General features: G+C 39.1%; 2 protein-coding genes across 3 annotated transcripts; both read left to right on the top strand.

Moving 5' to 3' along the window:
• The first annotated feature begins 5,949 nt into the window (after nucleotides 1-5,949).
• On the top strand, nucleotides 5,950-13,065 carry LOC122045921 (inactive receptor-like serine/threonine-protein kinase At2g40270). The gene is made up of 9 exons (XM_042606355.1): nucleotides 5,950-6,423; nucleotides 6,525-6,660; nucleotides 7,818-7,889; nucleotides 9,066-9,209; nucleotides 9,319-9,420; nucleotides 10,471-10,727; nucleotides 10,804-10,994; nucleotides 11,077-11,209; nucleotides 12,202-13,065. Exons 1-9 carry the CDS (start codon nucleotides 6,324-6,326, stop codon nucleotides 12,759-12,761), a joined length of 1,695 nt encoding a protein of 564 aa, XP_042462289.1. The 5' UTR covers nucleotides 5,950-6,323; the 3' UTR covers nucleotides 12,762-13,065.
• A 1,536-nt stretch (nucleotides 13,066-14,601) lies between these two features.
• LOC122045922 lies at nucleotides 14,602-26,529 on the top strand. Of its 2 annotated transcripts, none has more exons than XR_006130148.1 (12): nucleotides 14,602-14,768; nucleotides 15,360-15,572; nucleotides 15,641-15,894; nucleotides 15,990-16,057; nucleotides 16,230-16,384; nucleotides 16,480-16,592; nucleotides 16,749-16,937; nucleotides 23,654-24,019; nucleotides 24,118-24,683; nucleotides 24,774-24,917; nucleotides 25,271-25,351; nucleotides 26,139-26,206. XR_006130148.1 is itself a non-coding variant. In XM_042606356.1 (12 exons), the coding sequence occupies exons 1-12, from the start codon at nucleotides 14,666-14,668 to the stop codon at nucleotides 26,220-26,222; spliced, it is 2,304 nt and encodes a 767-aa protein (XP_042462290.1). In that variant the 5' UTR covers nucleotides 14,602-14,665; the 3' UTR covers nucleotides 26,223-26,529. The 2 variants fall into 2 exon arrangements, 1 of the variants encoding a protein (XP_042462290.1); XM_042606356.1 differs by having other exon boundaries at nucleotides 24,774-24,885; nucleotides 26,139-26,529.
• Nucleotides 26,530-27,012: the final 483 nt, after the last annotated feature.

The following is a 27,012-nucleotide window of genomic DNA, read 5'->3' on the forward strand; positions in this document are numbered from 1 at the left end:
ATATAAAACATAATCACAACACAAATAGAGGAATTTATGCAATCCACTCACAACATGAAAACTAAAAGTGACTGCGTACTAGCATGACTTAATACAACAAATATCACAACCGAATATAAATACATCACAAGACTAAAATTCATGAACAAAATCAAATGCAAATACAAAGCAACAAGACATAACATGGAAAACACGATCTCGAGTGTGATGTGGGATAGACAGTCAGGACCTCTGAACGACACGACATATCCTCTACATCCTAACCTAGAAATGAAAGGGAAGCAAGAGATAGTGAGTACAAAATACTCAGCGGATATAAGACAGATAGTGCATGATCAATATAGTATAAGAAGATCAAAGGAAATATAGTCTTAGGTAAAATACTTACTACAAAAGTAAGAGTATCAATATAATCAACTGATAACAAACATAAATAACTACAAAACCCTTCACTAACCTGCTCAACCAGATATAACCAATAAATCGGGAGTACATACAGTATGTCATAACCTTGCACAAACAAATGCATAACTAGCAAATAATAAGTCATGACTAGAGAAACAATATGCTACCACAAATGAGTCTCGTGGGCAGTAGTCACTGTCTGCGAAAGAACGCTCTACCGTGGATGGTCCCATGGGCGGACAGGATGAGGTAGTTATCAAGCTCCTAAGTCATAACTATGGGAGAACGCATTACCACGGATGGTCCCGTAGACCATCAGGGTATATAAATAGTCACTATCTGTAGGAGAACACTCTACCACGAATGATCCCATGGGCAGACAAGATATATAAGTATATAAAGTCATGATAACAGCATAAGCAGTAATAATCCATCCAAGTATAGTGCTCTACACTCTACGGTCTGACCTCCCTAACACATAGGCATGAGCCTACATAACAATCAAAGGTTTAGTAGGATACTCGATATTCTACAGTACGGTATAATCTTACTAATATATATACATGAGCCTACATAACAACCAAAAGTTTAGTAGGATACTTGATATCCTACCCTATGGTACAATCTTACTAATGTATAAGCATGAGCCTACATAACAACCAAAAGTTTAGTATGATATTTGATATCCTATACTACGATATGATCATCCTAACAAAAGCACAAACTTAAATCATCAACTACCTAGGGGTCTAACAGGATATCTAACATCCTATATTATAGTATGGTAATATCGTGCATATATAACAAAATCAAGCATGAAAAATAATGAAGCTGTATAGATATAAAATAGATCATCTCTAAGGTCTAATAGGATCCGCTCGGCTCACAGGATCCACTTCTGCTCACGGGATCCGCTTCCATTCACCATCGACCTCTTGGCTCGACCCGCTGGCATTCTCTCTATTTCTTGGTCGCCATTTTTCAGTTGATCGATCGTGGTTTACTATCGCTCGGTCGATATTTTCTTGGTCGCGCACTCAACACCAATCGCCCATCCTCTTTAGACCCGCTTGGCATTCTCCCTATTGCTCGATCGGTATTTTTTGGGTCACTTGGTCATATTCTCTATCACCCGGTCTGTATTTTTCGATCGCCCAATTATGGTTTATTGTTGCTCAGTCGACATTTTCTCGGTCGTGATTTATTATTGCTCGGTCGACATTTTCTCGGTCGTGATTTAATGTTACTCGGCCGACATTTTCTCGGTCGTGATTTACTATTGCTCAATCGATATTTTCTCGGTCGCGCGCTCGACACTGATCGCCCATCCTCTTTGGACCCACTCGATATTCTCACTATTGCCTGGTGGGTAATTTTCGGTTGCCCGATCGCGATATATTATTGCTCGATTGCATGCTCGACACAGCTTGACCATCATCTTTCGACTCGCTCGACATTCCCGGTCACTCGGTCGACACTTTTCGATCTCCCGATCGGGATTTATTGTTGTTCGATCGCGCGCTTGACACCTCTCGCCCATCGTCTTTCGACTCGCTCAGCACTCTCGATCACTTGGTCAACACTTTTCGATCCCTCGGTCATGATTTATTGTTGCTCGGTCACGCACTCGACATCGTTCGCCCATTCTCATTCCACCTGATCGGCATTATCTTTGTTGCCTAATCGGCATTTTCTCGGTCGTGCGCTCAGCTTCGCTCGCTCATTTTCTTTCCACCGGATCAATATATATCTCTGTTGCCTAGTCGACACTCTGTCGGTCGCTTGCTCAGCATCTTCGTAGCCATTCGATCAATATCGCCTGACCGTCTGCTCGATACTGCCTGGTCTCTTAATCGAGATTCGATTGATTGCCTACTCGGCATTATTTTTCATACGCGCGGTATTGTTGTCGTTAATTGCTCAGCATCACCGTAGCTACTTGTTTTAAGATGAGCTCAGTGATCTGATTCCGCATTCAATTCCACATTCAGTAGTGACTCTGTTTTATATTAGGCTTGGTATAGTCAGTCGGACTTGCGCCTCCTTGAACTAGACTTGAAGGGGAGGCTTGTGATACGAATATAGGTCAAGGGTAGAGGAGAAATTAGGAGAGAGGAGGGGCATTTGAGTCTTTGCACGAGATAGGGCTTTAAGGGGAGAGGAAGCACTGTTCATAGGAGGGGTTTTGTTCGGATTTTGCTTCACCGCCGCCACGAGGACCAGCGACGCCGATCTTCGCACACTTGTCGTCGCTCATGTCACCTCCGACGTCCACTTCGGAGCCATCCTCCCTCTGTTCTCCCTCTCTCTCTCTTCTCCTCCTCTCGCCGGAGCCGCCTCCGAGCCACCCCTCTCTCCCTCTCTACATGCCACAGCCTTCCTCTTCCTCGCCCCCTCCTTCATCGCACATCCTCAATAGCGTTGACACCGCAATCTCCATCACCTCCTCCACTGTGCTGGCCTCCACCAGCTGCTGTCGCGAGCCGCCTCGTAGTCCCCACTACGGGTTAGGCTCTTGCCATGCCTACCATCTCCCTCTCCCTTAGCACACTAACACCCACAGTCGCTTCCAACGGTTGCCGCCTTCCGAGCCGTCGGCAGCCAAGCGCTGCCTCCATCTCCCTCTTTTCCAGCGTCCACAGCCGCCCATTGGCGATCTCCTCCAGGACGCCACAGCCCCGCCTCTCTTGCCGCCTCATCGCAGGCCACCTCCAAGTCATCCGCCATGTCGTGCACCTTCGAGATTGAGTGAGCCTCCGGGCCCTCGCTGCCAGTGGGCTCTGATCTGATAGTGCTTCGTCTTTGCTATGTTCCGGTCTTTAGGTCGTCCGACCTGTGGGTTAGAATCTTAGTTGTGTGTCATATCTTGGCTTGTGTGCCGATATCATGTTCCGACTTTCGTGCCACCATTGTATCCCGGCCTGCATGCCGGTAGTACCTCCCGGCCTACGTGTCGCTAGTACCTTTCGGCCTGCATTAAAGCCGTCAATTTGGGTTGGGCCCGTCGGGTTGGCCCGCCCCGTCAAACAATTTAATCGGGTTGGGTTGGAATTTTATCAACCCAAGTCCGTCGTGGGCCAACCCGCCTAGGCCCGTGACCCGCGCGGGTCGGCCCGCTCGGGCTTGGGTTGGTCCGCGGGTTGAAAAACACATGTAAGCTAAGTTTTAGGTCAATTTATTATTTTTCTTTGTTATAATTTTGAAATAAAAATAGTACTTTTCATCCAACATAAGTACTCGTTTGTGTTTATTTATATTTAAAATACATGTTTATGTATACATTTAATTGTAGAAAACTTTTTCGAAGTAAAATGTTGAAGATATGAAATATTTTTTATTTTTCTTTTTAAATATTTGATGGGCCCGCGGGTTGGCCCGCCAAACCCACAACCCGCCTTAGAATGGGTTGGGTTGGAAATTTCTCAACCCGCCAAGTTGGCGGGTTGGCCAGTCCCACCATGGATTGGCCCATCTGACAGCTCTAGCCTGCATGCCGCTAGTACCTCCCGGCCTGTGTACCGCTATTATCTCCCGACTTGCAGCTCTGCGTCGTCAGATCCAGCTTCCCAACCTAATCAGAGTCATCTGCTTTTCTGGGTCACAACAACTCGAGCAGCATCCCACCTGAGGGCGCCCCCTAGGTCAGGGTACGTTCTCTATTCGTATTCTATGTACATTTCATTATTATATGTCTTAGTCTGTTACTTATATACTGGTTGGATCTGCCTCAAATCTCGGGGTACCAGGGACTAGGGGACCCGGTCGCTGGCTACAGGTAGCGTTGACCAAAGGACTTCTGACGACTTGATCAATAAATGACTAATTTACATGATAGCTATGGTTAGGCAAGAACTGTAACCTTGCTTGTGCTCACTTCAACTCCTTAGCACTTCCTAAAGCAGATCATAGCCATTTAGGTCGACCTAACAATTATTTCTAGGACATATTTCCTCGAGGTGATTTCTTTCTCAATGTTTCTTTCTCTGAATTTTACAATCATAAAACTATAAGTTTGCTAGTTAGCTGATTCGATCTTTCCATTTTAGTAGTTTTTGCTGACACTTTAGGGTGGATATTTTGCTTAGTTGTGAATGATATTGGAGTTTAAAGTAACTTAGAAACATAAAAATAACATTTCTTTTTCACTAATATCAGAAATACTCCTATTCATAAATTTGAAATCCCCATATGATCAGCTCCGCAATCAATTGTTAGCATCAATGTGTTCAAATTGTTTATTTGAGTAAATCGTAATCATTTCTATTGGATGATCATAATATTTTTCTCCTTGACAAATAGAAACTCAGGCTAACAAAATCTGACCTAATGAAGAGAGTTGGAAAGTTGTTGGAAAAGGATGAATTATTTTGTGAAAGAGATTCAGTTAAAGTTATGATATGAAATCTTGAAAAATATGTGTTTTAGGTAAAGATTGCTTAAATGAAAGTATTATCTTTAGTTAATCTCATTTAATGCATCTTGGTATACATGCATTTTAGCCAATTAGACAGGGAAATAAAGGATATTTATAAATAAACTGAAGTATTTAAGTCTATTTTGATGGGGAAGCAGTTCTATGACATTAATCAAAGACAAGTCAATGTTGACTGTAACTTCACCAAATCAATTTCACCTCTCCTTTCCATTTAATCAACCATTTAAAAGATCAATCCAAAAAAAATCACTATAATTTATGAATTGTTTTAAATTTAAGTCCCACTAATGCATATGTTTGAGACTTATTAGATATCATCTTTTCTATCTTAATTGAAATATCCTTAATTTGTTTCGTCTAAAAAATTATTATATCAAGTGAATTGTCAATATCTATGGAACTAGATCAATTAGTAGAACATCTAGTTTACTTGGAAATGTGAAATTAGATCAAGCAAGACACAATGATCCCATCTAAACTCGATATATTTCAATCGAAATAGACAAAACATTCGCAATGTTTTTGATTGCTCTAGTACTTCTATCAACATTAGTTTGATAAATGAATGAATCTACTAGTTCATGAGAGCTTAAAATCTTCTCAATACATTAATTAGAGCAGATCAATCTTTAATTTTCAATTAAATCAATTAAAAACTGATGGATCCAATTTGATCTTTAGAATAAATGAAGAATGCTCAGTTTTTTCTTCTTTCTTTTCCTCTCTACCTGCCCATCTGACCCAGTAAACCAACTGCTACCTCTCCAACCCTCTTATTCCAAAATATCATTTTTAAATAGTAAAATAGTTGAAATGTCATTTTAACCCCTTAAGTTTATGTACTTTCAGTTTATATAAAAATATTAAATCATGGAATCACTTTTAGGGTTTGATAAGTTATAGTGTTGTTTAATAAACTGTTGATGTGACAGAATTATAAATTTATTTAATTATGAATAAAATAAGGTGTTTAAAAAAAGAAGGTTAGCTCTGAGGGGGTGGGTAAAATAAGTAACTATGCAGTACGACAGCTAAATAAATATAAATAAATGGCCTATAAGGTAAAAATTCTATCTGAGGTCTATTAGCAGTATGCATTGCGATTTGCGAGAAGGTTACTTAGTTTGCTTTGGCGACTAGGAAACACCGAAACAGTCGATTAACAACACGTTTCGTCAACCGAAGATCAATCTTTATTTCTCCGCACCCCTCCCAATTCCTCCTCCGCCGTCAACATCGCCCACGCAGCAGCCTCCCCCGCAGTATATTCCCGTGTGCCCACGCAGCTTCAAGTGATTCCAACCTTATCGCTTTCTAAAACCTCTCGCTTTCACTTCGGATACCTGAATTACCATGCAAATATCTGTTTTTGAGCCTTGTTTTGGGATTGGAGTAGGAAAAGCTGCGATCTGTGGGTAAACCGCCTTCCGAAGTGGAGTTCGATCACTCGTTGTAGGGAGAGATAAGGGAAAGAGAGGCGCAGATGAGGAAAGGGGGAGGGCTTGAAGTCGTCGTCTCCTCGTTTTTGTGGATTTGGTTGACGTGTCTGTGGTGGGAGTTTTGTGATTCCCTCAACGATGAAGGCATGCGATTTTAGTTTATCTTAATCGATATATGTTTGATTTTAGTTGGTTAACGGATTGGAATATATGATGATTTTTTGTCTTTGGTGTCCTAAATATAGGGAGGGCTCTTCTAGCATTCAAAGGGAGAGTAGAGGTTGATCCTTATGGTGCCTTAGCGAATTGGGATGAGGATAAAGTTGATTCTTGCTCTTGGTTTGGGGTTCAGTGCTCCGCTGATGGCAGAGTCTTGGTTCTGTGAGTGATTTTGACTTTAATTTCAACTTTGATTTAGTTGTTTTTGGTTGGATTTACTTGCGATAAGTGAGTGGTTGATTCATTGACTTTTTCATTTTGCTTTATTGGTCTTCCTGCCAATAAAGTACTCCTTCCATTAGTTAAATACCAACAAAATAATTTTAATGGAAGAATATTACCTCCAAAATTACATTTCTCGCTTCTCTGTACCATTTCAACATCGTTCTAACATATATATATATTGTTGGATTGAGAAATGATTTGAATGTTTTAGTATCTTGAACCAAGACTCCTCACAAGGTTCATACCTGCTCCTCCATATCCATTGTACAAAAACATAGATACCTGCTCTGTATTTTCTATATTAAATATGATTATTTCTCCCTATTGTTAGGCTCATAAGTCATACCCACTCTTTTCTTTTTTCTTTTGGAAATATTTAGTGTTTGGTTGCATCCGATGTACAGTTTTCTGTGATCTTCACCAAACCTCCTTCTAAACCCCCAATTGTACAGGTATATTTTGGTAACAATAACATTGAGATGAAGGGGTGATTTGAACAATCAAATACCCAATCATGTTCCACTTGTTGATCCTTTGTTTGATTTTCCTTACAGCAGTCATTACTCGTACCTCCTTGAATTCACGTGGGAATTACTCCACTACAATACTTTTAACAAGGAAATCTGTTACAAATGCCTCCTTGGCTGCCAACTATTTTACTAATTATGTCTAAATCCTGAAGGTGCTATGCTAATTATTACATTCTTCACATCTAGGAAAGTGTCGATGAACTTTTGTTCAGCTAGTGAATTCAATGTATCCTACTATATCAGGAGGATATAAATCACTTGAGGCGGTTAGATAACTCTTAAGGAACATATGGAATTTTAAATTGCATACCATAATTTTACTACATGCTTTTTCACATATTGACTCAAACCTATATTTGTCTCTTCTGCTGATGCTGCTGTTGACTTGAGGCATCTGCTTTGGTCTTATGATATGGCACTTATTCAACTAGAATCTGCTTCAGTCTTTAATGAATAAGTGAACTTTTTTGGTCGATTTATTTTAATCATTTTCCTTAAATAGTGCTCATTAGTCCAGTTTTAATTGAATGCCATCTATAAATTTTTTTGTCTTTTTCTTTCTAGGAACTTGAAGGATCATTCTCTTAAGGGTACACTATCACCAGATATCAACAAACTCAAACACTTGAATGCCTTGTAAGCATTGTTAACTTATTCTTCCTTACAAATTGTTTAACTGATATGATTTTTCTTGGTAACGTTTTCTTTCCTATAATAAATTATGTAGCTCATTCAAGAGTGTGATCAGAAAGTTTGATTGTAGAAATTGTCTATTCATAATAATTCTTCCAGTTTACCTTGCAATACCTTTATTGCCATGAAAATGTTAAAATCATCCTATATTTTATGAAAATTCAACTATGCAAGATGGTTTCCAATCTTTAATACTGTCTTCTTGGTTTAGTTTCATGCATTTACAAATGTAAGAAGAATGGGTGGCATGTACATGAATAACAATATAAATAACATGGGAGACTATGAATTATCTTGGTGTAAGCCTCTTCTACACTTGAACCAAGAGCCTAGAATGTCATTTACCAATACCAGTGAAGTCCTAGTTGTGACGATGTTCATCTTGGTGTAAGCATCTTCTACACTTGAACCAGGAGCTCTAGAGTGCAATTTACCCAGTGAAGTCCTAATTGTGGCAATGTTCATGGTGGTGTAAGCCTTTTGAACACTTGAACCAGGAGCCCTAGAGTGTCATTTGCCGATACCGGTGAAATCTTAGTTGTGACAATGTACTTCAAACAGATGATCAATTTTGGTAAGAAATAAAGTAGTGAAAGAACATGAAATATATTCACCCAAATAACATAATCAAAAGCCTTTTTGAAATCAATATGGTTATAATCCTCTGAGTGGCTGGTGTTGCAATTTACTATGTTAAAGTTCTATGACAATTCAACAATGAGGAATTTTTTTTTACGAATAGAGAAATCCATGGTGCAAAATCAAGTGCATCACGAGTGAGTGATAAGGTCCAGACAAAAGGAAACTCAAGGCTTGTTTTTTTGGAGAGAAATGGGACTTATAGGAAACACAGAGCATTAAGTTGTTTATTATTTCCTTATTCAACTAACTTTTATATCCTCATTTTCTCACTTTCCATTTCTCTTCAAGTAAACAGCCCTTCAGTAGCAGAAGTGTAATAATAAAGAGGCTTAAGTGCAACTTTTGATATGGGAAGCCAAAAAGTAGATTGACTAATTGCATCCACCTTGTCTATTTACTTCAAAGCTATATTCGAGTGCAGCTCTTATAGAAAGGAGTTAGTGTTCAGAAAATCATCGTATGTTTTTCCTTGTGTAGAATTTTACATAACAATTCCTTCTATGGAGTTGTTCCTGTTGGCATTGGGCAATTGCAAAAGCTGGAGGTACTGGATTTAGGACACAATAAATTTAGTGGGCCACTTCCACCTGATCTTGGAGATATTGTATCTCTCAAAATACTGTAAGTAAACAATATGGTATATGACTTCACCACTGATTTTACTTCTCTGTTTTTTTTTATAAATAAAATAAAATAACTATAGCTCAATCTTGAACATGCTTAAATGCAGCATCCTAGGAGGCAATGAATTTGCTACTAACTTATCGCCTGTAATGCATAAGCACAAGACTCTCCCAGTTCAGGATGACAAAGAAACTTTGCCACCAAATAGGTAATAATTTCTTATATCATTAAAGGTTTTTATCCTGCTAAATTTTTGTTTTTTCCCTTTGCACTTGAGTTTCTTTTTTTTTACATCTTATCTTTTGGAGAATTAAAAGGTCATGCTCTAAACCTTTTGTCTGGAATTATATAATCCGTTTGTGCTATCAGCTAAGTTTTCTGTCTATCATACAATAGTTTAATACTTTCTTCATAAAAGTAAACAATAATTTAATTGATTTTGTAGAATCTTATATTATTTGACCATTCCAATATTCAGATATTATAAGTGGGGCACTTACACCCTTCGGTCTGTCAGTCTTGCTCCTCTTGAGGGGCCTTTTGATGTTCAACAAGAATGCTTGGCTCTACACGAAAAATAAGGCTTGCACATTTGTTCCATATAAAGTGAAAGAAAACCCACTAGTCTGTTTTAATCAATAGTTCAATATAGAGGGAAGGTAGTCACCTATGTATAGAAAGGATGAAAGAATTTTATAATGATTATTCATACTTTATTGATAGTCGCCTGTAAAGGAGCATGCGTTAACACTGCTGACATGATGCTTACATTTATTAATTACGTTGTCAGAACAGATTCAGTCTAGATTCAATTAGTTGCACAATGGTTGGAAATACCAGCTATTAGTATTGATAACAAAAATGTTCAATATTGAGACAACCAACATCTATAACGAGAATGACTCAGGGTAATATGAATGCACCCAGATGTTTATAAGAATGTCGGTCACCATGAATTAATAGCAATTCACATGGGCACATGGCATGATTTTTTTTTTTGTTAAATAAGGTAATCTGTATGAACTTGATAACCATGTAATGATGTGTTGAAGGAGATTCTGATAGAACTTTCTCACGGGGAAGGCCTGCCAGGCTTGGCCTTTTTTAGTTTAATGTTTTAGTAATAAAAAGAAAATATTTACAACAATAGTGAGTCCTGTGCATAACAAAGACAAAAACAGCACAGGAAAGAAACCTTTGAAGTAGATAACTTTCAAATGCATTACTAGACCGTAACAATTTTATCAATCTATTGTAGAGAAGTGAATCCAAGAAACTGGAGGCTTTTGGCAAGAGAACTAGCTCAATCACCAAATCGTCCACCGTCTTCACCTCTTCCGCCACCCCACCAGTCCCGTTCAAAAACTCATGTGGTTATCCTTTTGTCAACTGCAGGATCAGTTTGTTTTCTGATTGTCGCTTTTCTGATATATTGGTACTCCAACCGTGCCAAAAAGGTTGTTGTGATGCCATTAACTGGTCTATCGACAAGAGGCTCAAAACCTCCTGGGAGAAGTATGTTTATATCAAATGCTGTGTGGATTTTCAGCTACTTGTTTGCTGCATTCACTAATATGTGCTTTCATGGCAGGACTCCTCGTATTTAAACGGTCAGAACTTGAAGCAGCTTGTGAGGATTTTTGCAATATTGTCGGATCCTTTTCAAATTTTACACTATACAAGGGGACACTTTCAAGTGGAGTTGAAGTAGCAGTTACATCCACTCTTATCGCATCCACAAAAGATTGGTTAGCACGAGATGAAACTCAATTCAGGAAGAAGGTCCAGAGTAGTTATATTGTTTTTCTGTTCATATATTGGTATGTGTTCTTCTTGCTCTGACCTTCCTATGTTTTGCCTACAGGTATCGGTGTTGTCCAACTTCAATCACAACAACTTCATGAACCTTCTTGGCCATTGCAATGAAAATGAGCCATTTACCAGAATGCTGGTATTTGAGTATTCACCAAATGGGACACTTTTTGAGCATTTGCACAGTGAGTACCTAAGAAATTATGCAACCTGCAAATTTTGGCTGCCTAGTAGATGTCTTGCGTCGTTGCGATTAATCTGTGCCATTCATAAAACATCTTATTCCTGTAGTCCTCTATTGCATGGTTTTGAAAACTGTTTTGTGCCAATTGACATTGGTGAAACTTATCATTTGTCCGCCAATTGGCTCGTGAAACAAGTTTGAATCCTTCAATACAAAAAAGGCCCATACTTCGCACATGAAACCAGTTCAAATCCCTCATACAAAGCGAGGGGCAGACTTCCATGAGTGGTGCAATAGACCTTCTGTGAACAAGCACAATTGAGCTTCGCTGTGAGTGCCCGGTTTCCATGAATGACCTTGGGGACCAGGCTTCTACAAGCATGATGGGGGCTTTAACTTGCGACTTCTGAAATGAGGTAAGCCACAATAAGGGACCTTCTGCAAGTCCAATATCTTCCTCATCTCCCTTTTTCCTCTTCCTACGGATATGCTTCCTCTTCTTGTCTTCCTCCTGCTCCCTGAGTCCTTCATCCTTGGTGTCTCGAGCAGCTCAACACAATTTTGACACTGCATCATTCTAGCCTGGGACCAAAACCCTGGTCTGTAATAATTCTTCAGACCTTGCTCATATGCTATAACGCTTTGAAGAACTAGTTTTTCGATCAGTTCATTTAGAAGAACAATGAAGCAAATCACTGGAGATATCTGACACCGAAAAGCCAAAGCAGGGTATTTTGGTTTTGTTTGGTCTAAACTTTTAAGAACAAAGGCTTTTTCAGTGAAAATTTCCACCGTTTCTTTCATGTCGCATTTTAACACAAGCAGCAAAAATTTCTAGATGTCATACCTCAAAACAAACGTTTGTTCGTTGTCATATAGTTTCAACTAAGATTTTTTATATATGGTTTAACTACTGATTCATATAAATATTGCTTGGCCTTGCAATTAAGACTGGTTCTAGAGACTGATTCATATGATTCTTTGGTCTTGCAGTTAAGGAAGTAGAGCAATTGAACTGGAGTGTGCGATTACGCATAGCTGCAGGCGTCGCGTACTGTCTCGAGCAAATGATGCAGCTTAACTGTCCAATCCTCCGAAACTTGAACTCCTCTTCCATCTACCTCACTGAAGATTATGCAGCCAAGGTTTCTGATCTTGAGTTCTGGAATAAGCAACCGGATGCAGACGAGGCATCTGAAGGATCAAACGAAAGCATCATCGTTTACAAGTTCGGGATAGTTCTCCTGGAGATCATTTCGGGAAGGCTTCCATACTCGGAAGATGATGGCTTGCTTGTGCTCTGGGCTTCGAGCTATTTGAATGGGAGTCGGTCGATCAAAGATATGGTTGACGAGACCCTCAACTCGGTGCCTGAGGAAGATATCATCGGACTGACAGAGATCATTAGGTCCTGCATCATTGATGATCCAGAAAAGCAAGCTACCATGACGGAAGTAGCTTCCCAAATGAGGCTGATCACAGCGATTCCACCAGAGGCCGCTTGCCCAAAGCTTTCACCATTGTGGTGGGCAGAACTACAAATTGTTTCTTGAAGTTCAGTTAGCGACATTGCTCAATTGTAGCTGATTCGATTCCTCGATATAAAAAGCATGTCGAGAACAAGTCGGTCTCAATTCTCAACTACAAGGGACTTATGTTGCATTGTCGTATATAAGGTGCTGAAGAACTCAACTACTGGGGACTCCGTTGAAAATATTATTCCTCCTACAAATTCATAATACTAATATATAAAAAGAGAAAAAGGATAACTAAAATATTGTAGAAGACATATCTCTAGATGCATCATAGTGAAAAGTTTCTCTCGGTAGGATTTTAAATATTACCAGTGTTTTGGAATTTTTCTTGAATGCTTGTAATTGTTGGAATAGTATCGAAAGCTGTCGGAACATTGATTTATACTAAACTAAAATGCAAACTTCATTTATAAGGATTATTCAGACTACAGGAAGCTTTGAGCATCCAAATAAATAACATACTTAGCTTTGGGCACTGATCCAAATAAATAACATACCTCACTCGATCATTGCAATTGGAGATGACGAGGAGGAAAGTTGCATTTCACCAGTTAAGACTTCGATGGTCCAAAGGGGAGTGTCGTTTGTCTTTGTTGAGTTGTTGCACCGTGCTGCAACAAAGGAAGCACATTGACCGGGTTAGCCCTAGATTTTGATGGGTAATAATAAAATTGATGCTATAAAAATAATTTTATTATCAGAATAAGGTTTTTACCATAATAAAAAGAGATCAAACAGACTAAATGAGTAATCTAAAATCATTTTTTATTTAATCATGCACCAAGCTAAATCAACATGGATCAAACAGGAAATTCTGCCTAAATTGAAGCCTCGAAGGGTCTAAGCGCGTGTGTATTGTCAGCGAGCATCGGTGGTGATGCAACGATGCAACGACGACGACACTGGAAATCACAGTGTGGGAACTAGGAAGGTGGTTGTCGATGGCTGTCAAAGTGGGCGAAAGCGAAGAATTTGAGTATGAGACAGGAACAAAAGTGAATTTAGGGTTTAGGAAGAAATAGAAAAAAATAGAGGAAAAAAAGATATGATCGAACTCCCTCCCATGAATATTTTTCTCTTTTATTATTAACACTTTTATAAAAAGAAATCTACGATCATTTTAGATTTTATAATTAGATTTTTTTTAATTAATTTTTTATTCAATAAATATTAATCTTTCTTTTTTCTAATGGAAATGGGCCCTATCCGAGGTGGAGCCCTGTGCACCAGCCTCACCTTGACCACCCTAAGGTTAGTCATACACATTGAGTTGTTAAATCATGTTGTACTGTGGTGTTTAGGTTTCGATTTGATGAAAAAGATGCACATTTGCCGGTCGTCGGTGTTGGTTCAGACTCACATCAGGAAGAGAAATCGAGTATGGCATAGTACTGCAACATCAGAAACACATTAAGTTGCTGCACCATAAGTTTGATAAAGAAGATGAGCCATGCTACAGTGTGGTATTTATGTTTAGGCACCAGCCATCGCTGTTGGTTCGGACACACTTCGGGAAGATAAATCACGCGTGATTCAAATACATGCAATAGCCATGCTAAAAGAGGCGGACAGCCATAAGGGGAAGGCAGAGGATATCTTATACATTATTTGATATTAAAAATTATGTATGTGAAATGGATATTTTACCAACTTAATTACGCCCGTTTAAAATTCGAACTTCCGTGAACCGTTTCTTTATTATCTGTCAGTCAAATTTTCCGTGGATCAGTCGGTTGGAATAAGTGCAATTACCAATAAGAGGTTGAATGGACCCAAACCCAAACCCAAACCGGTCTGGTAAGTAAACCGGATTTCCAAATCTTTAAATTATATTTTCCCGCTCGAGTCCGCCCTCCAAACAAACACGGAAGACGGCCGCAGCGGGATCGAGATCGAGATCGCATCTCGGAGCCGGAGATGAGATGGGCTCACTCTCGGAACCCCCCGATCCGTCCTTTACCGTGGCGGAGGAAGACGTCGAGTCATCGGTGCCGCCGCCGGTGGCAAGTCCTGGCTCATTATCAGGTGAGTTCCTTTAGTCACACTTCGCGAATTAGGGTTTCTTATCCAGATAAATTCGTGATTTTTTCCCTGTTATTGTGACCTAGATGTTAATTCGAAGCTTTACGGTGTTCCTTCTATATTTGGCGTTGTTCAATCTGTGATTTAAACGGTTTTTCTATGTGAAGTGAAAAGCTGATCACTGAGGTTGCTTGTCTAGTCAGAAAAAAATCCATTCTTTCCGATGTTGTCAGCTTATTTTCTAGATTCTAGCGACAGATTATAAGCAGAAAAAAAATCCTTTCTAGATGTCCTGCGTATAATCTGTCGCTAGAATCTAAAAATTTTTATTTCTAAGTTTTTTCCTCCTTCTGAATTCTGACTAATAGTCTCTTGGAGTCAATAGTTATTTTCAGTAATCCTGTTTTAGGCATTTCTTTCATGCTTGCCGGGTTTGTGTTGCTCAGCTACTCTCTGAGGCACTTGGGAATAGTCAGCTGCTTATAATTTCATATCAGTGCTCTAAACTCACTCTGGTTGCTCATTTTTCTTCCTTTTAAGATAGAATGGGTATGCAATGAAATTTGAATTTTGCTTGTGACTTCATCTTATCAGATGTAGGATTGCTGGATTATAAGGTTGATCTAAACCACTATTGTCAATCACCCAAACATTTGGACAAGGAGAATTTATCCTCTATTGAAGAAGACAGTTTGGACATGTCAACTTTTTCTAAATTGGGAACAACACAGAAGAGGAGCAAAAAGGATAATGGTGTTAACTTGAGGAAAAGCTTAGCTTGGAACCCAGCATTTTTCACTGAAGAAGGTTTTTTTAATCAAAATAATCTGACAAGCTACTTGTTGAGTTCCCTGAATAATTCACTGTATTAATAGGTGTGCTCAATCCATTGGAGCTGTGTGTCCTTAGTGGATCTTCCTTGAGGTCGAAGGAGAAGGTTCTTTCTGTGGTCAATGGACAGATGTCACCACTACTAGGACTCCATGATAGAACTCCCGTCAATGCTGTTGACCACCAGAAGTTCTATGGCAAAATGGATGCACTTTCTGCAAGCAAAAACAACATACAATTTAAAGCAGAGAATCTACATAGCAAGTTAAATGCTTCAATTTGGGAAGAACTGCAAGAGGTAAAGGTTATTGTTTTTCAAGATATGAGTTGCATTTTGTTCCTAATACTGTGAGGGTTCAACTCCCTCTAAGCCATTATATTTGCAACGTCTAGGCTGAAGGAACCAAATCCTCAAGCAGGATCATTGGAAGAGTCGCATCTAGATTAGCAACTCCATCTTCATATCCTTTTGCCACTTTCTGCCTTGATGCAAAGATAAGATTGCTCTTTTATGATCTGGGATTCATGGTTTCATTCATGCAACAGAGATTTCTACTACAATTATCTCCATAAGTCATATTTTCATAAAATTGAATAAGCAATCACTTGATTGTAGACTTAACTTTGTTATACGCAAAAGAGAATTGCAAACACAAATGCTGCAAATCCTACATCCAAAATTCCAAAGCTCGTGCCTGCAAAGTCACATACTGCTTCTATTCCAATGACCTCTAGGGATGCCATCCCTTCTGTGAGGAACTTTAATTCCAATACAAGTGTCAATGCAGGTACATTTTTTTTTGTCAAGAAGGTATTGTGAAGTTTGCCATGTAGAATAATGTAACTCATTGACCATGCTAAGCCTTCTATTCTAAATTTGCAGTTAACATGGAGGAGCGTACTCTTCAAATGAGGTGTTTTCAATCAAACACCAGAAAACAATCTGCCTGTTCTCTATCAATGAAACCTTCTGCAATTGATTGTTCTAGACCGTTGGTGAGGAGAAAGATATTTCAACTGCCTTTTTTTTACATTGAATCTTGACACCAAGTTACAACATTATCTTAGCAATAGTATTATCTTCATTCAATTTATCTTTGTATCCATTGATCAAAGTGTAGATTCTTTGAGACAAGATTTTATACTTTTCAGGTTCCACAAATAAATAAAGGTGCAACTGAAAGTTCATCAATTTCTAAAGTGGTGAAGGGAACAGCCATTTCTTCTATCTCTGCTAATGGATCTTCATCACTTCCTAAAAAAGTTTATGGAGATGCTGTTTTACATGCAAAACTATCTGGGTTGCGGATGCCTTCTCCATCACTAGGATTTTTTCAGAAGGTATAACATATAATTAATAGTGAAGTTGCTACAAAATTTGTAATCGTTGCATATTGGATGCATGAGGGTTTGAAATGTTCAAGGTCACTCTAATTTAATTAAGGTGCCATTTGATAATTGGATCACAGGATTAGTCAGGCTTGTTTGAATGGAAATACATTATTGACAAAGATAACTCCCAACCCCTGTTGTGTTTTCTGAGTGTATATGTTGATATTTGTCTATTGTTAGTTTCAAGTACATCAAAAGGGCGTGTAGGAGTGTGCTTATTTTTATACTTCATTTAAGTTGGTTCCAAGTCCATAGAAAAGGAGGCTACCTTTAGGTGATATTTTTTATACTTGATATTCTGACATCACTAGAAGTAACTCATCTCAGTTTGATCTTCTGGTTACCCATTGTTGTTTGAACTACAACAGTAACTCAGTAATATAATTGCACCAAAACAGTAGCAAGCATGCAATAATCAGATAAATGAAAGAGTAAGGTTGAGAAATTGGTATTTCCGGTTGAAGCGCCGGCGTGCCGACTGTCTTTAGAGAATTTATTGCCGCCCACGGTGCAGAGGCTCTCCGGCAAAATTCTCCCAAGATCCGACAACCACTCGCGTCGTTCGTAGGTGCACTCCAAGACGAACGGCGCACTCGGACTCAACCTCAGATCGCGCAGAACCAAGCCTCAGAACAAAGGGAAAAGAAGAAGAAGCACGCACTAGAGAGGGAAGAAGAGAGCAGAATGCTTTGGTGTGTTGAACAAGGAATAGAGGAAGTATATTTATACACTTGAAACAGCTTGAAGCAGTGCAAGAAGCAAAGCGTGCGCCGCTTCTGCTTCCTCACGCGCGGGTGCGCTGCTTCGCTTCCTTATGCGGACAGAACCGAACAGGTGCCGTCGCGCTGCTTCGATTCCTCACGCGAACAGAACCGAACCACAAGGTGCGAGGGACAGAACCAAACCGGACCAACAAAAATAACCCAGGTCGCCAAACTAGACTGGCAAAAACAAACCAGGCCGCCCGCAAACGCGAGGCCCACGAGTTGGGGATTTGCACCCCCCCCCCCCCTGCGCGCGATGATCGCGTGCGTCGTGCCCGGTTTAGGGATTTCCTGCTCAAACCCCCCGAAACCACCTGATTTGGGCTTGGCCCGCGCATGCGGGTAGGTCCCCTTAACTTTGCTAAGCTAGCATGGAAGGGTTCCATATATAAGGACTTCCAAGCTTCTTAGCTTAGCAATGTGGGACTAAACAAAAGGAATTGAATTAAAACTCAACAATCCCCCACTAATTCAAATTATTTTGGTCGAAAACAAAGATATGTTCTGAGGCTTAGTTGTAATGAGCTTTTAGTGAAAATACCTTCCAGTTTGAATTTTCACCTAAGTACACCAATCTTATTCACATAGGTTTGAAGAGAACTCAGTCTTGATCTTTAACCTTTTATATGTGAAAATCAATTGGTAACAACTCATCACGGGCGACGGTTGAATCCTTCTGGGTTGGTGCATTACGGCCATGCCACCGAATCTTGTTTCATAAGTGCTAAGGAGAGTTGCCTAGACCCCCATACTGCGGCCCCATAGTTACACTTACATAGGTGAGTTCTCCAAGGATGTACTGCGATCATCCTGTCATTAAGACCTTGAACTCATTAAGAGCTTCTAAGCTCATCCTTACTAGCAGTCAAGCATCTATCCAAGGAAGAGACTATGAGATTACATCTCAATCAATTTGATGCTTACGATTCACCCTTATAGCTTGTTTATACCACATTGAACCTACTTCTTGGGATCTCCAATCAGATAGGTTGGGTTGCCGCTATAGATGAAACCAGGACAGGCCTCAGTCCCATTCCCTTACTGGATCTCTTGATTTTCTCAGAATCAAGTCCTTTAGTGAGTGGATCAGTAATATTGTCCTTTGAACTTACAAAGTCCAATGACACCACTCCAAGAGACATTAACTCACGAATAGACTTTAATCTTATTCGTACATGTCTCTTCTGTTTTTGGTTATACTTGGAACTTCTAATCTGAGCTATTGTTGTTTGATTATCACAGTGTATTGAAATGGAAGGTATTGGCTTTATCATCAAGGGAATTTCATAAAAAAGACCCTTAAGCCAATCAGCTTCAGTTACTGTGATATCCAAAGCACACAATTCTGCTTCAGATGTAGAATGGGTTATAATCGTCTGTTTAACAGACCTCCAAGCAACTGCACCGCCTCCAAGTGTAAAGACATAACCAGTAACGCCTTTACACTCAGCGTGTCAGCTATCCAACTAGCATCACTATATCCCTCCAGGACTGCAAAGAATCTCCCATACCACAAGCCTAAGGATATAGTACCTTTTAGGTATCTGAGTACTATGTCTAATACATCCCAATGCGTTCTGTCCGGACAGTTGGTAAACTTGCTCAATTTCGATATAGCAAAAGAAATATCAGGTCTAGAACAATTTGCTAAATACATTAGACTACCTATTATTTGTGAGTATCTTAATTGAGACACTGCCACACCACTTTTATTCTTGTGGAGAGTTTTTGAAGGATCATAAGGTGTGACGACAGATTTAACTTGGCTATAGCCATATTTCTCTAATACTCTCTCAACATAGAGTAACTGAGAAATTGCTATTCCATCAGTTGATCGAGTCAACTTCAGCCCTAAAATCATATCAGCACAACCCATATCTTTCATATCAAACTTACCACTTAAGAGGGCCTTAGTCTCATTAATAATAAAAAGGTTAGAACCAAAAAGTAGAATATCATCTACATATAAACATAAGATAATACAATTATCACCTTTCATTTTAGCATACACACATTTATCAGAGTCATTCATTTCAAAGTCAAACGATAGCATAGCTCTATCAAATTTTTCGTGCCACTGCTTTGGGGCTTGCTTCAAACCATAAAGAGATTTGACTAACCTACAGACTTTATTCTCATTTCCAGAAACTACATGTCCCTCAGGCTGATCCATATATATCTCTTCTTCAAGATCTCCATTTAGGAATGCCGTTTTGACATCCATTTGATGGACCTCAAGATGATATATGGATGTCAATGCTATTAACACTCGGATTGTAGTAATTCTGGTAACAGGAGAATAAGTGTCAAAATAGTTAATCCCTTCTTTCTGTTTGAATCCCTTAGCAACTAGGCGGGCTTTGAATTTATCTATTTACCCATCAGGTTTTAGTTTTTTCTTAAACACTCATTTACATCCTATAGTGGTACACCCAGGAGGTAAATCTACCAACTCCCAAGTGGCATTAGAGATAATAGAGTCCATTTCACTTTTAATGGCCTCTTTCCAGTGCTTAGCTTCAGGAGAAGCCATAGCATCTCTATATGTCACAGGGTGGTCACTTTCTATATTATAGGTGATAAAGTCCTGGCCTAAATCCGTAGACACACGTTGCCTCTTGCTCCTTCTCAATTTTATATGCTCACTAGATTCATCTAGTCTAGAGTGACTTGAGGAAGGTGTACCTTCTACGGATAATGGGGCCTCTACGGAAGCAGACATATCTCTAGTAGGAATACTAGATATAGACTGAGGTGTTCTCGTCTTCATAGGAAATATGTCCTCAAAAAATGTAGCATCACGAAGTTCTACAATAGTATTTGCATCTATTCCAGAAATTTCAGATTTAATAATCAGAAACCTATATGCAATACTATTTTGAGCATAACCCAAGAAGATACCATCTACGGTCTTTGGACCAAGTTTTTTCCTTCTGTGTTCAGGTACTAATACCTTTGCAAGGCACTCCCACACTTTAAGGTATTTCAAACTTGTCCTCCGGCCTTTCCAAAGCTCATATGGGTTTTTATCCCTAGATCTCATGAGGACTCTATTTAACACATGACATGCAGTGTATAGAGTTTCCCCCAACATGAAGTTGGGTAACCCAGAACTGCCTAACATGGAATTAATCATATCTTCAAGGGTTTGATTTTTCCGTTTTGCTATACCGTTGGATTGAGGACTATATGGAGCAGTTACCTCGTGAATTATACCTGTATCTTGACAAAATTTTTGAAACAGGTTCGAGGTAAACTCTCCACCCCTATCAGACCTTAACCTCTTAACAGATTTATTTGTTTGATTCTCAGCTTCAGATTTAAAAATCATAAATTTATCTAAAGCTTCATCCTTGGTTTTCAGCAAATAAACATAACAATAACGAGAGTGATCATCAATGAAGGTGATGAAATACCTTTTATGATCTCTCGTTATTACACCGTTAAACTCACAACAGTCAGTATGGATCAATTCTAAAATATCAGAATTTCTCTCAACTGATTTGAAGGGTTTTCAGGTTTGTTTATATTGCACACAAACTTCACATTTTTTCTTATCATTTATAGCATGCTTAGGAATCATGTCTAGGTTCATCATCCTTTTCACGGTATTAAAATTGACATGTCCTAATCTGTCATGCCATATATCATAAGACTCAATGTTATATGAACAACCAATATCAGTAGTTTTATTTAAGGTAACATTTTCTACATTGAGTTTAAATAAATCTTCATTAAGGTAACCTTTTCCAATAAAGGTTCCTAAATATAATATTACAACTTTATTACATTTAAAGTTCAACTCATAACCAGCACGGACTAACTTTGACCCGCTAATCAGATTCCGACGGACCGTTGGAACATGATACACCTCATGCAGTGATCGGACTTTTCCAGAGGTGAACCTCAGGTCAACTTGCCTTATCCCAAACACCCTGGCTGCAGAATGGTTCCCCATGGCCACGGAAGTGCCTTCAATTACCTGATCAGAGCGATCAGCACAACAGTGCACATTAGCACCTGTATCAACTAACCATTCATTGGGTTGATAGATCAAATTTAGTTCAGGTTTGAAGGTAACAAACCTATCGTTGGTGTCGTCACTAGCAGTCACAACATTTGCTTGTGCCTTGGTGTTGGACATATTGCTCTGGTTCTTCTTCTTGGGGCAGAATTTGGCATAATGTTCAACTTGTCCACATGCCCAGCACGGCTTGGTTCCATTTTTCTTTTGAATCTTTGGTTTTGGTTTCATCTTGTTCTTCATTTTCTGATTTTTGTATTTTTTCTTGTCGAATGAGACTACTATGTTTGCCTTTGGAATAAAATCCATGGACATTCTTTTATCATCATCTTTATGTTGCTTCCGATGTTCTTCGTCGATATTTAAGGCAATCATCAAATTTTCTAGAGAGATTTTACCTCTTCTATGTTTAAGAGTCATGCCAAAATCTTCCCAACTCGGAGGCAATTTTTCGATGATAGACAAGACCTGAAATTTTTCGGGTAATGGCATATCTCTTTCAGCAAGACCATGAATTTGAACTTGGAATTCATGTGTCTGCTCAACCACAGATTTGCCTTCAACCATTTTGAAGTTTAGGAATTTTGCCACAGTGTACTTTTCTAAACCAGAATCTTCGGAATTGTATTTTTTATCCAAAGATTTTCATAGTTCTTTAGCCGAAGTTGTTGAACAGTACACATCAAATAGTGCGTCTAAGAGGGCAGATAGGATCCTCCCATGGCAAAGATAATCCCTTTGCTTAAACCTCTGTAAGGCAGCACTATAGGCAGGTTCCTCTTCATTAGGTGAAGGAGGATCTGTTTCTATAACGGAGAATAGCCCTAGCGTAGTAAGCCAAAATTTCATCCGTTGTTGCCAACGTCTGAAGTTTTGCCCGAAGAATTTCTCGGGTCTGGCACTAGCCTCATCAGACCCCGTTATCCTATCATTCATCATGTTCACTGATGCTTATAATAAATTCTCTAAAATTGTTGTTTGAACTACAGCAGTAACTCAATAATATAATTGCACCAAAACAGTAGCAAGCATGCAATAATCAGATAAATGAAAGAGTAAGGTTGAGAAATTGGTATCTCCGGTTGAAGCGTCGGCGTGTCGACTGTCTTCAGAGAATTTATTGCCGCCCATGGTGCAGAGGCTCTCCGGCAAAATTCTCCCAAGATTCGACAACCACTCGCGTCGTTCATAGGTGCACTCCAAGACGAACGGCGCACTCGGACTCAACCTCAGATCGCGCAGAACAAAGGGAAAAGAAGAAGAAGCACGCATTAGAGAGGGAAGAAGAGAGCAGAATGCTTTGGTGTGTTGAACAAGGAATGGAGGAAGTGTATTTATACACTTGAAGCAGTGCAAGAAGCAAAGCGTGCGTCGCTTCTGCTTCCTCATGCGGACAGAATTGAATCACAAGGTGCGAGGGACAGAATCAAACCGGACCAACAAAAATAAACTAGGTCGCCCGCAAACGCAAGGCCCACGAGCTGGAGATTTGCACCTCCCTTGCGCGCGATGATCGCGTGCGTTGCGCCCGGTTTATGGATTTCCGGCTCGAACCCTCCGAAACCACTTGATTTGGGCTTGGCCCGCACATGCGTGTAGGTCCTCTTAACTTTGCTAAGCTAGCATGGAAGGGTTCCATATATAAGAACTTCCAAACTTCTTAGCTTAGCAATATGGGACTAAACAAAAGGAATTGAATTAAAACTCAACACCCAGATCACTCTTTACCCATTAAAATTACGAGGACTAAAACTGCCCTTTCTTCTGTATACATGTTTAGCCATGTAGATGAAAATCAGCTGTCTAGGTGGGCAGTATTATTTTTCCCAATCTTATCTATTCTCTGAGATGAATAATTAATTTTATTAATTTTACAGGGAAAGGTTCCTCGATCTGGTAGCCAATCTCAAAGAACTGTTCATCAGTTCAGACCTAGTATTCCACATGGAAAAACAACGAACGTAACATCAGTGGATGGATTGAAGATTTGGCCTGCATCTGCTAAGGAAAAATCAATTAATGGTTCTGTTGCCCCAAGATCTTTCGCTGGAACTACAATAGCAAGCAAAATGGAGAATTCTTTCGCAACTAGCTCTTTACCCACATCTAATGGAAATGCACTGCATCCATCAAGGAGAGAGAACATTTCAACAGCTAAGGTGGATATAGTTAAGGAAGTGGCTTATGCAAGCAACACAATTCTTGATGACAACCCTTTGGTTGATGGAGCCAAAATAGCCAAGGTATTTTAAAGTTAATGTCCATGAGAATATGAATCATACATTCCCACTGACCAAAAAAAATTGTGATTGAGTTTGAATCTTCTGAAAATGCATCTCAGGCATGCTCTCTTGGGGTACTAAATGAAACTCAGATAGATGAACGTCTTTCCACAGAAGATAACAAGGCCAAACAATCATCACCAGCATATGCACAATTTGTTACAGATGCCATTTCAGGAGGGGATGAACTGGCAGCTGGGAATTTACACATAAATCAAGATCCAGAGCTTGTCCTCTCAGATAGAGTAGTTGATTTTCCTTCTTTGTCAGCTACTAGAGCATCTTTGACTTTGTCTAAATCTAGCAGTTCTGAAGCAGATGGTTCTTTAGCTCTAGATACAGGCAATGAACATGAAAGCAGATCGTATTTGAGATCCAGCACTGTGCCTGACTCTGATTGTGATATGATTAGCAATTCAGAAATGCTTGATTCTCCATCTCAAAAGCCTGACATGCCTGCTGAAACAGAAAATTATGGAACAAATTATTCATCTTTTAGATTGACTAGTACTTCGGAGGATTCTCTAACTTCACTTTCAGCGAGCTGTGAAGTTCAAGATCATAATATTGAGTGTGTTAATGGGGATCATATCAACTCAAAAGAAGTGGAATCCTTGTTGCAAAAGTAAGTATTGATATTAGCCAAGTTCCTTTCTGCTTGTTCCATTGTAAATTGATAAGCAGATGCACCATTGTTTGGGAAAATTCTGTGCAGTGGCAGCAAGAATGAACAGAAGGATAAAGGGAAGCAAGATATCTGCCATCTGAAACTGAATGCAGTCCCATTTAGTGAGGAGTGGTTAGCTGAAATTGAGACATTTGGGGAGGTGATATCTTCTATTTTTAAACGTGTTCTCTGGTATAAACATGAACAGCACTTAACATATACATACACGTTTAAAATAAGTCTGTTTGTTTGTTTTCCTGGAATTTATAGATGCATGATACGTTCCTGAAATTATTTATTAATATTAATGCTTAATTTAACATCATAACAAAGCTGTATGAAGGATATGATTTGAGAGAGCTATTGCTATGTTATATTGTGTCTATTTCTGATTTACTCTATTATTTTATTTATTGAACATGCTATATCTTTTTGAAGATGAAGCATTTATGTACATTGTGTTCTTATTGAATAGCATTATTCCAGAAAGTTCTTCTTTAACGCATTACTGCAAGCGCTAACTAATCAGTAATCAATATCAACAGGATATATTAGAGTTGAAGACAGGTCCCGTACAAAATTCTCCACCTGACAAGACTCTTTCTGAACCAGGCCCATGGTCACCGGTATGTCCCATTTTCTTAGCATGGAAATGTCTGGTGAATATAGATTATTCACTTCAGATCATTGTATGGCATGCTTTTTTTAATTATGTACATCTCATCCATGAAGCTTAGTCTCTCAATTAGATTTGCTTCTACCCACAATTGAACAAAGCCAGGATATTTGCATGAAGTAGGGAAATATCCATAGGTGAGATAGCCTAGTAGAGTTGAATCTATTAGAACGGAAGATGCAAAGGGTAGAGAGAACACTAGTTTAATTTAATTAATTTAAATATTATTAATAGATAATCTTTTATGTTTGAGATATGCCCAGCTTTAGAATAATGGTGGAGGGAAATGTCCATAGGAAAGGTAATTAGTTAACCAATTACCGACATTTTAATACCTGTCCAGAGAACTATAACTTACCTTTCAGCGAGTCCAATGTTACGCAAATATGGATTTTTGAAGATTATTTTGTGGAGACTTTATAATGTAAGTTGAAAACACATCTTGGAAATCCTTCTTATAAGTCAGTAAGGACTTCAGAAATCATTGTCAAGGTCTCAGGTCCAGAATCCTCCTTTAACATAATAGACATGTTCTTTGAGTTTCCATCAATAGATGAATGGATTTGTTTCAAGGAAAAAAAGTAATCAAACTCCTTACAAGTTCCAACTCCACCTCATGTTTTTGAAGTGGAAAATCTTCAATGCTTCTATTTTTTTTCTTTCAAGCAACTAATGTCTTCACATTAGATGTTTCATAATCTTTGTATTGAATATTCTACTATCGTCGTTTTCAACAGGTGAAACGCAAAACCGAAGAAGTAGGACCATTTGCCTGCACAAAACACTCGGCAAGCTTCTCACACTCAGAACCCATCTCATAGAAGCAACTGCATCTTGTCGCATCAACAGAGTTCTTGGTGAAACCCAACTCACATAATTTACAGTAGGATTCATTCCTTTTCTGATGTTCGACAAGTCGTAAAACTGTCATTCCCATTTCATTTATTTGTAAGGCTTATTTCAAAACCCACAATCTCTACAGCACCTCCAATAAAAATGGCAGTGTCACGGTTCCAATTCTTGCCCCATGTTCCTGTAATTTATTCAGTGATTGTGTTATTGTTTATGTGGAATGCCTTTGTATTTGTTTGAATCCCTAACTTGCTATGGAAATGTGTTTCTGTTCAAGTTCTCAGAGAAAGTATGTGCAACCGAAAGGAATTGAGAGAAAGGAAGACACTAATATATATATATATATAATCAAGATATTCAAACCCTTATAGCCTTAACTAATTCGGAAAGTGGGCAGTCTCTCTCCCTAGATGGGCTGTCTTCCTCCCTTTTGCCTATTGGATAAATTTAGAAGCGCAATCGGTTTTTCACTTAGTTGTCAATTTCTAAGCTTTTTTATTTCACACGAGGAAAATGTTCTATAGTGCATAGGTTCAAACGGTAGATATATAATTAATCTTGAATGCCTTTGTGTGATGGTGAAGAGAGGTTCTACCAAAAATAAGTCAACGGAAGATTGGCTGACGTAAAAGCTGAGGTCAAAAATGATCAAGGGATCATGTCGTCCAGTCCGATCGGATGATCGGACGAATGAGAGTCCGATCGGCGGGACAGAGGTGTCGAGTGGCTTGTACATGCTTGTAGATGGAGTCAAGAGGT

This window comes from Zingiber officinale, chromosome 2B (genome assembly GCF_018446385.1).
Source record: "Zingiber officinale cultivar Zhangliang chromosome 2B, Zo_v1.1, whole genome shotgun sequence".
Taxonomy (NCBI): Eukaryota; Viridiplantae; Streptophyta; class Magnoliopsida; order Zingiberales; family Zingiberaceae; genus Zingiber; species Zingiber officinale.

What these genes read in the sequence shown, in the direction of transcription:
- LOC122045921 (XM_042606355.1), top strand. Translation starts at nt 6,324, where the DNA reads ATGAGGAAAGGGGGAGGGCTTGAAGTCGTCGTCTCCTCGTTTTTGTGG. An exon ending in TGATTCCCTCAACGATGAAG is followed by an intron (nt 6,424 to 6,524) that starts GCATGCGATTTT and finishes TCCTAAATATAG; the next exon opens with GGAGGGCTCTTCTAGCATTC. An exon ending in ATTGTATCTCTCAAAATACT is followed by an intron (nt 9,210 to 9,318) that starts GTAAGTAAACAA and finishes GCTTAAATGCAG; the next exon opens with CATCCTAGGAGGCAATGAAT.
- LOC122045922 (XM_042606356.1), top strand. Translation starts at nt 14,666, where the DNA reads ATGGGCTCACTCTCGGAACCCCCCGATCCGTCCTTTACCGTGGCGGAG. An exon ending in AGCATTTTTCACTGAAGAAG is followed by an intron (nt 15,573 to 15,640) that starts GTTTTTTTAATC and finishes CTGTATTAATAG; the next exon opens with GTGTGCTCAATCCATTGGAG. An exon ending in TTGATTGTTCTAGACCGTTG is followed by an intron (nt 16,593 to 16,748) that starts GTGAGGAGAAAG and finishes TATACTTTTCAG; the next exon opens with GTTCCACAAATAAATAAAGG.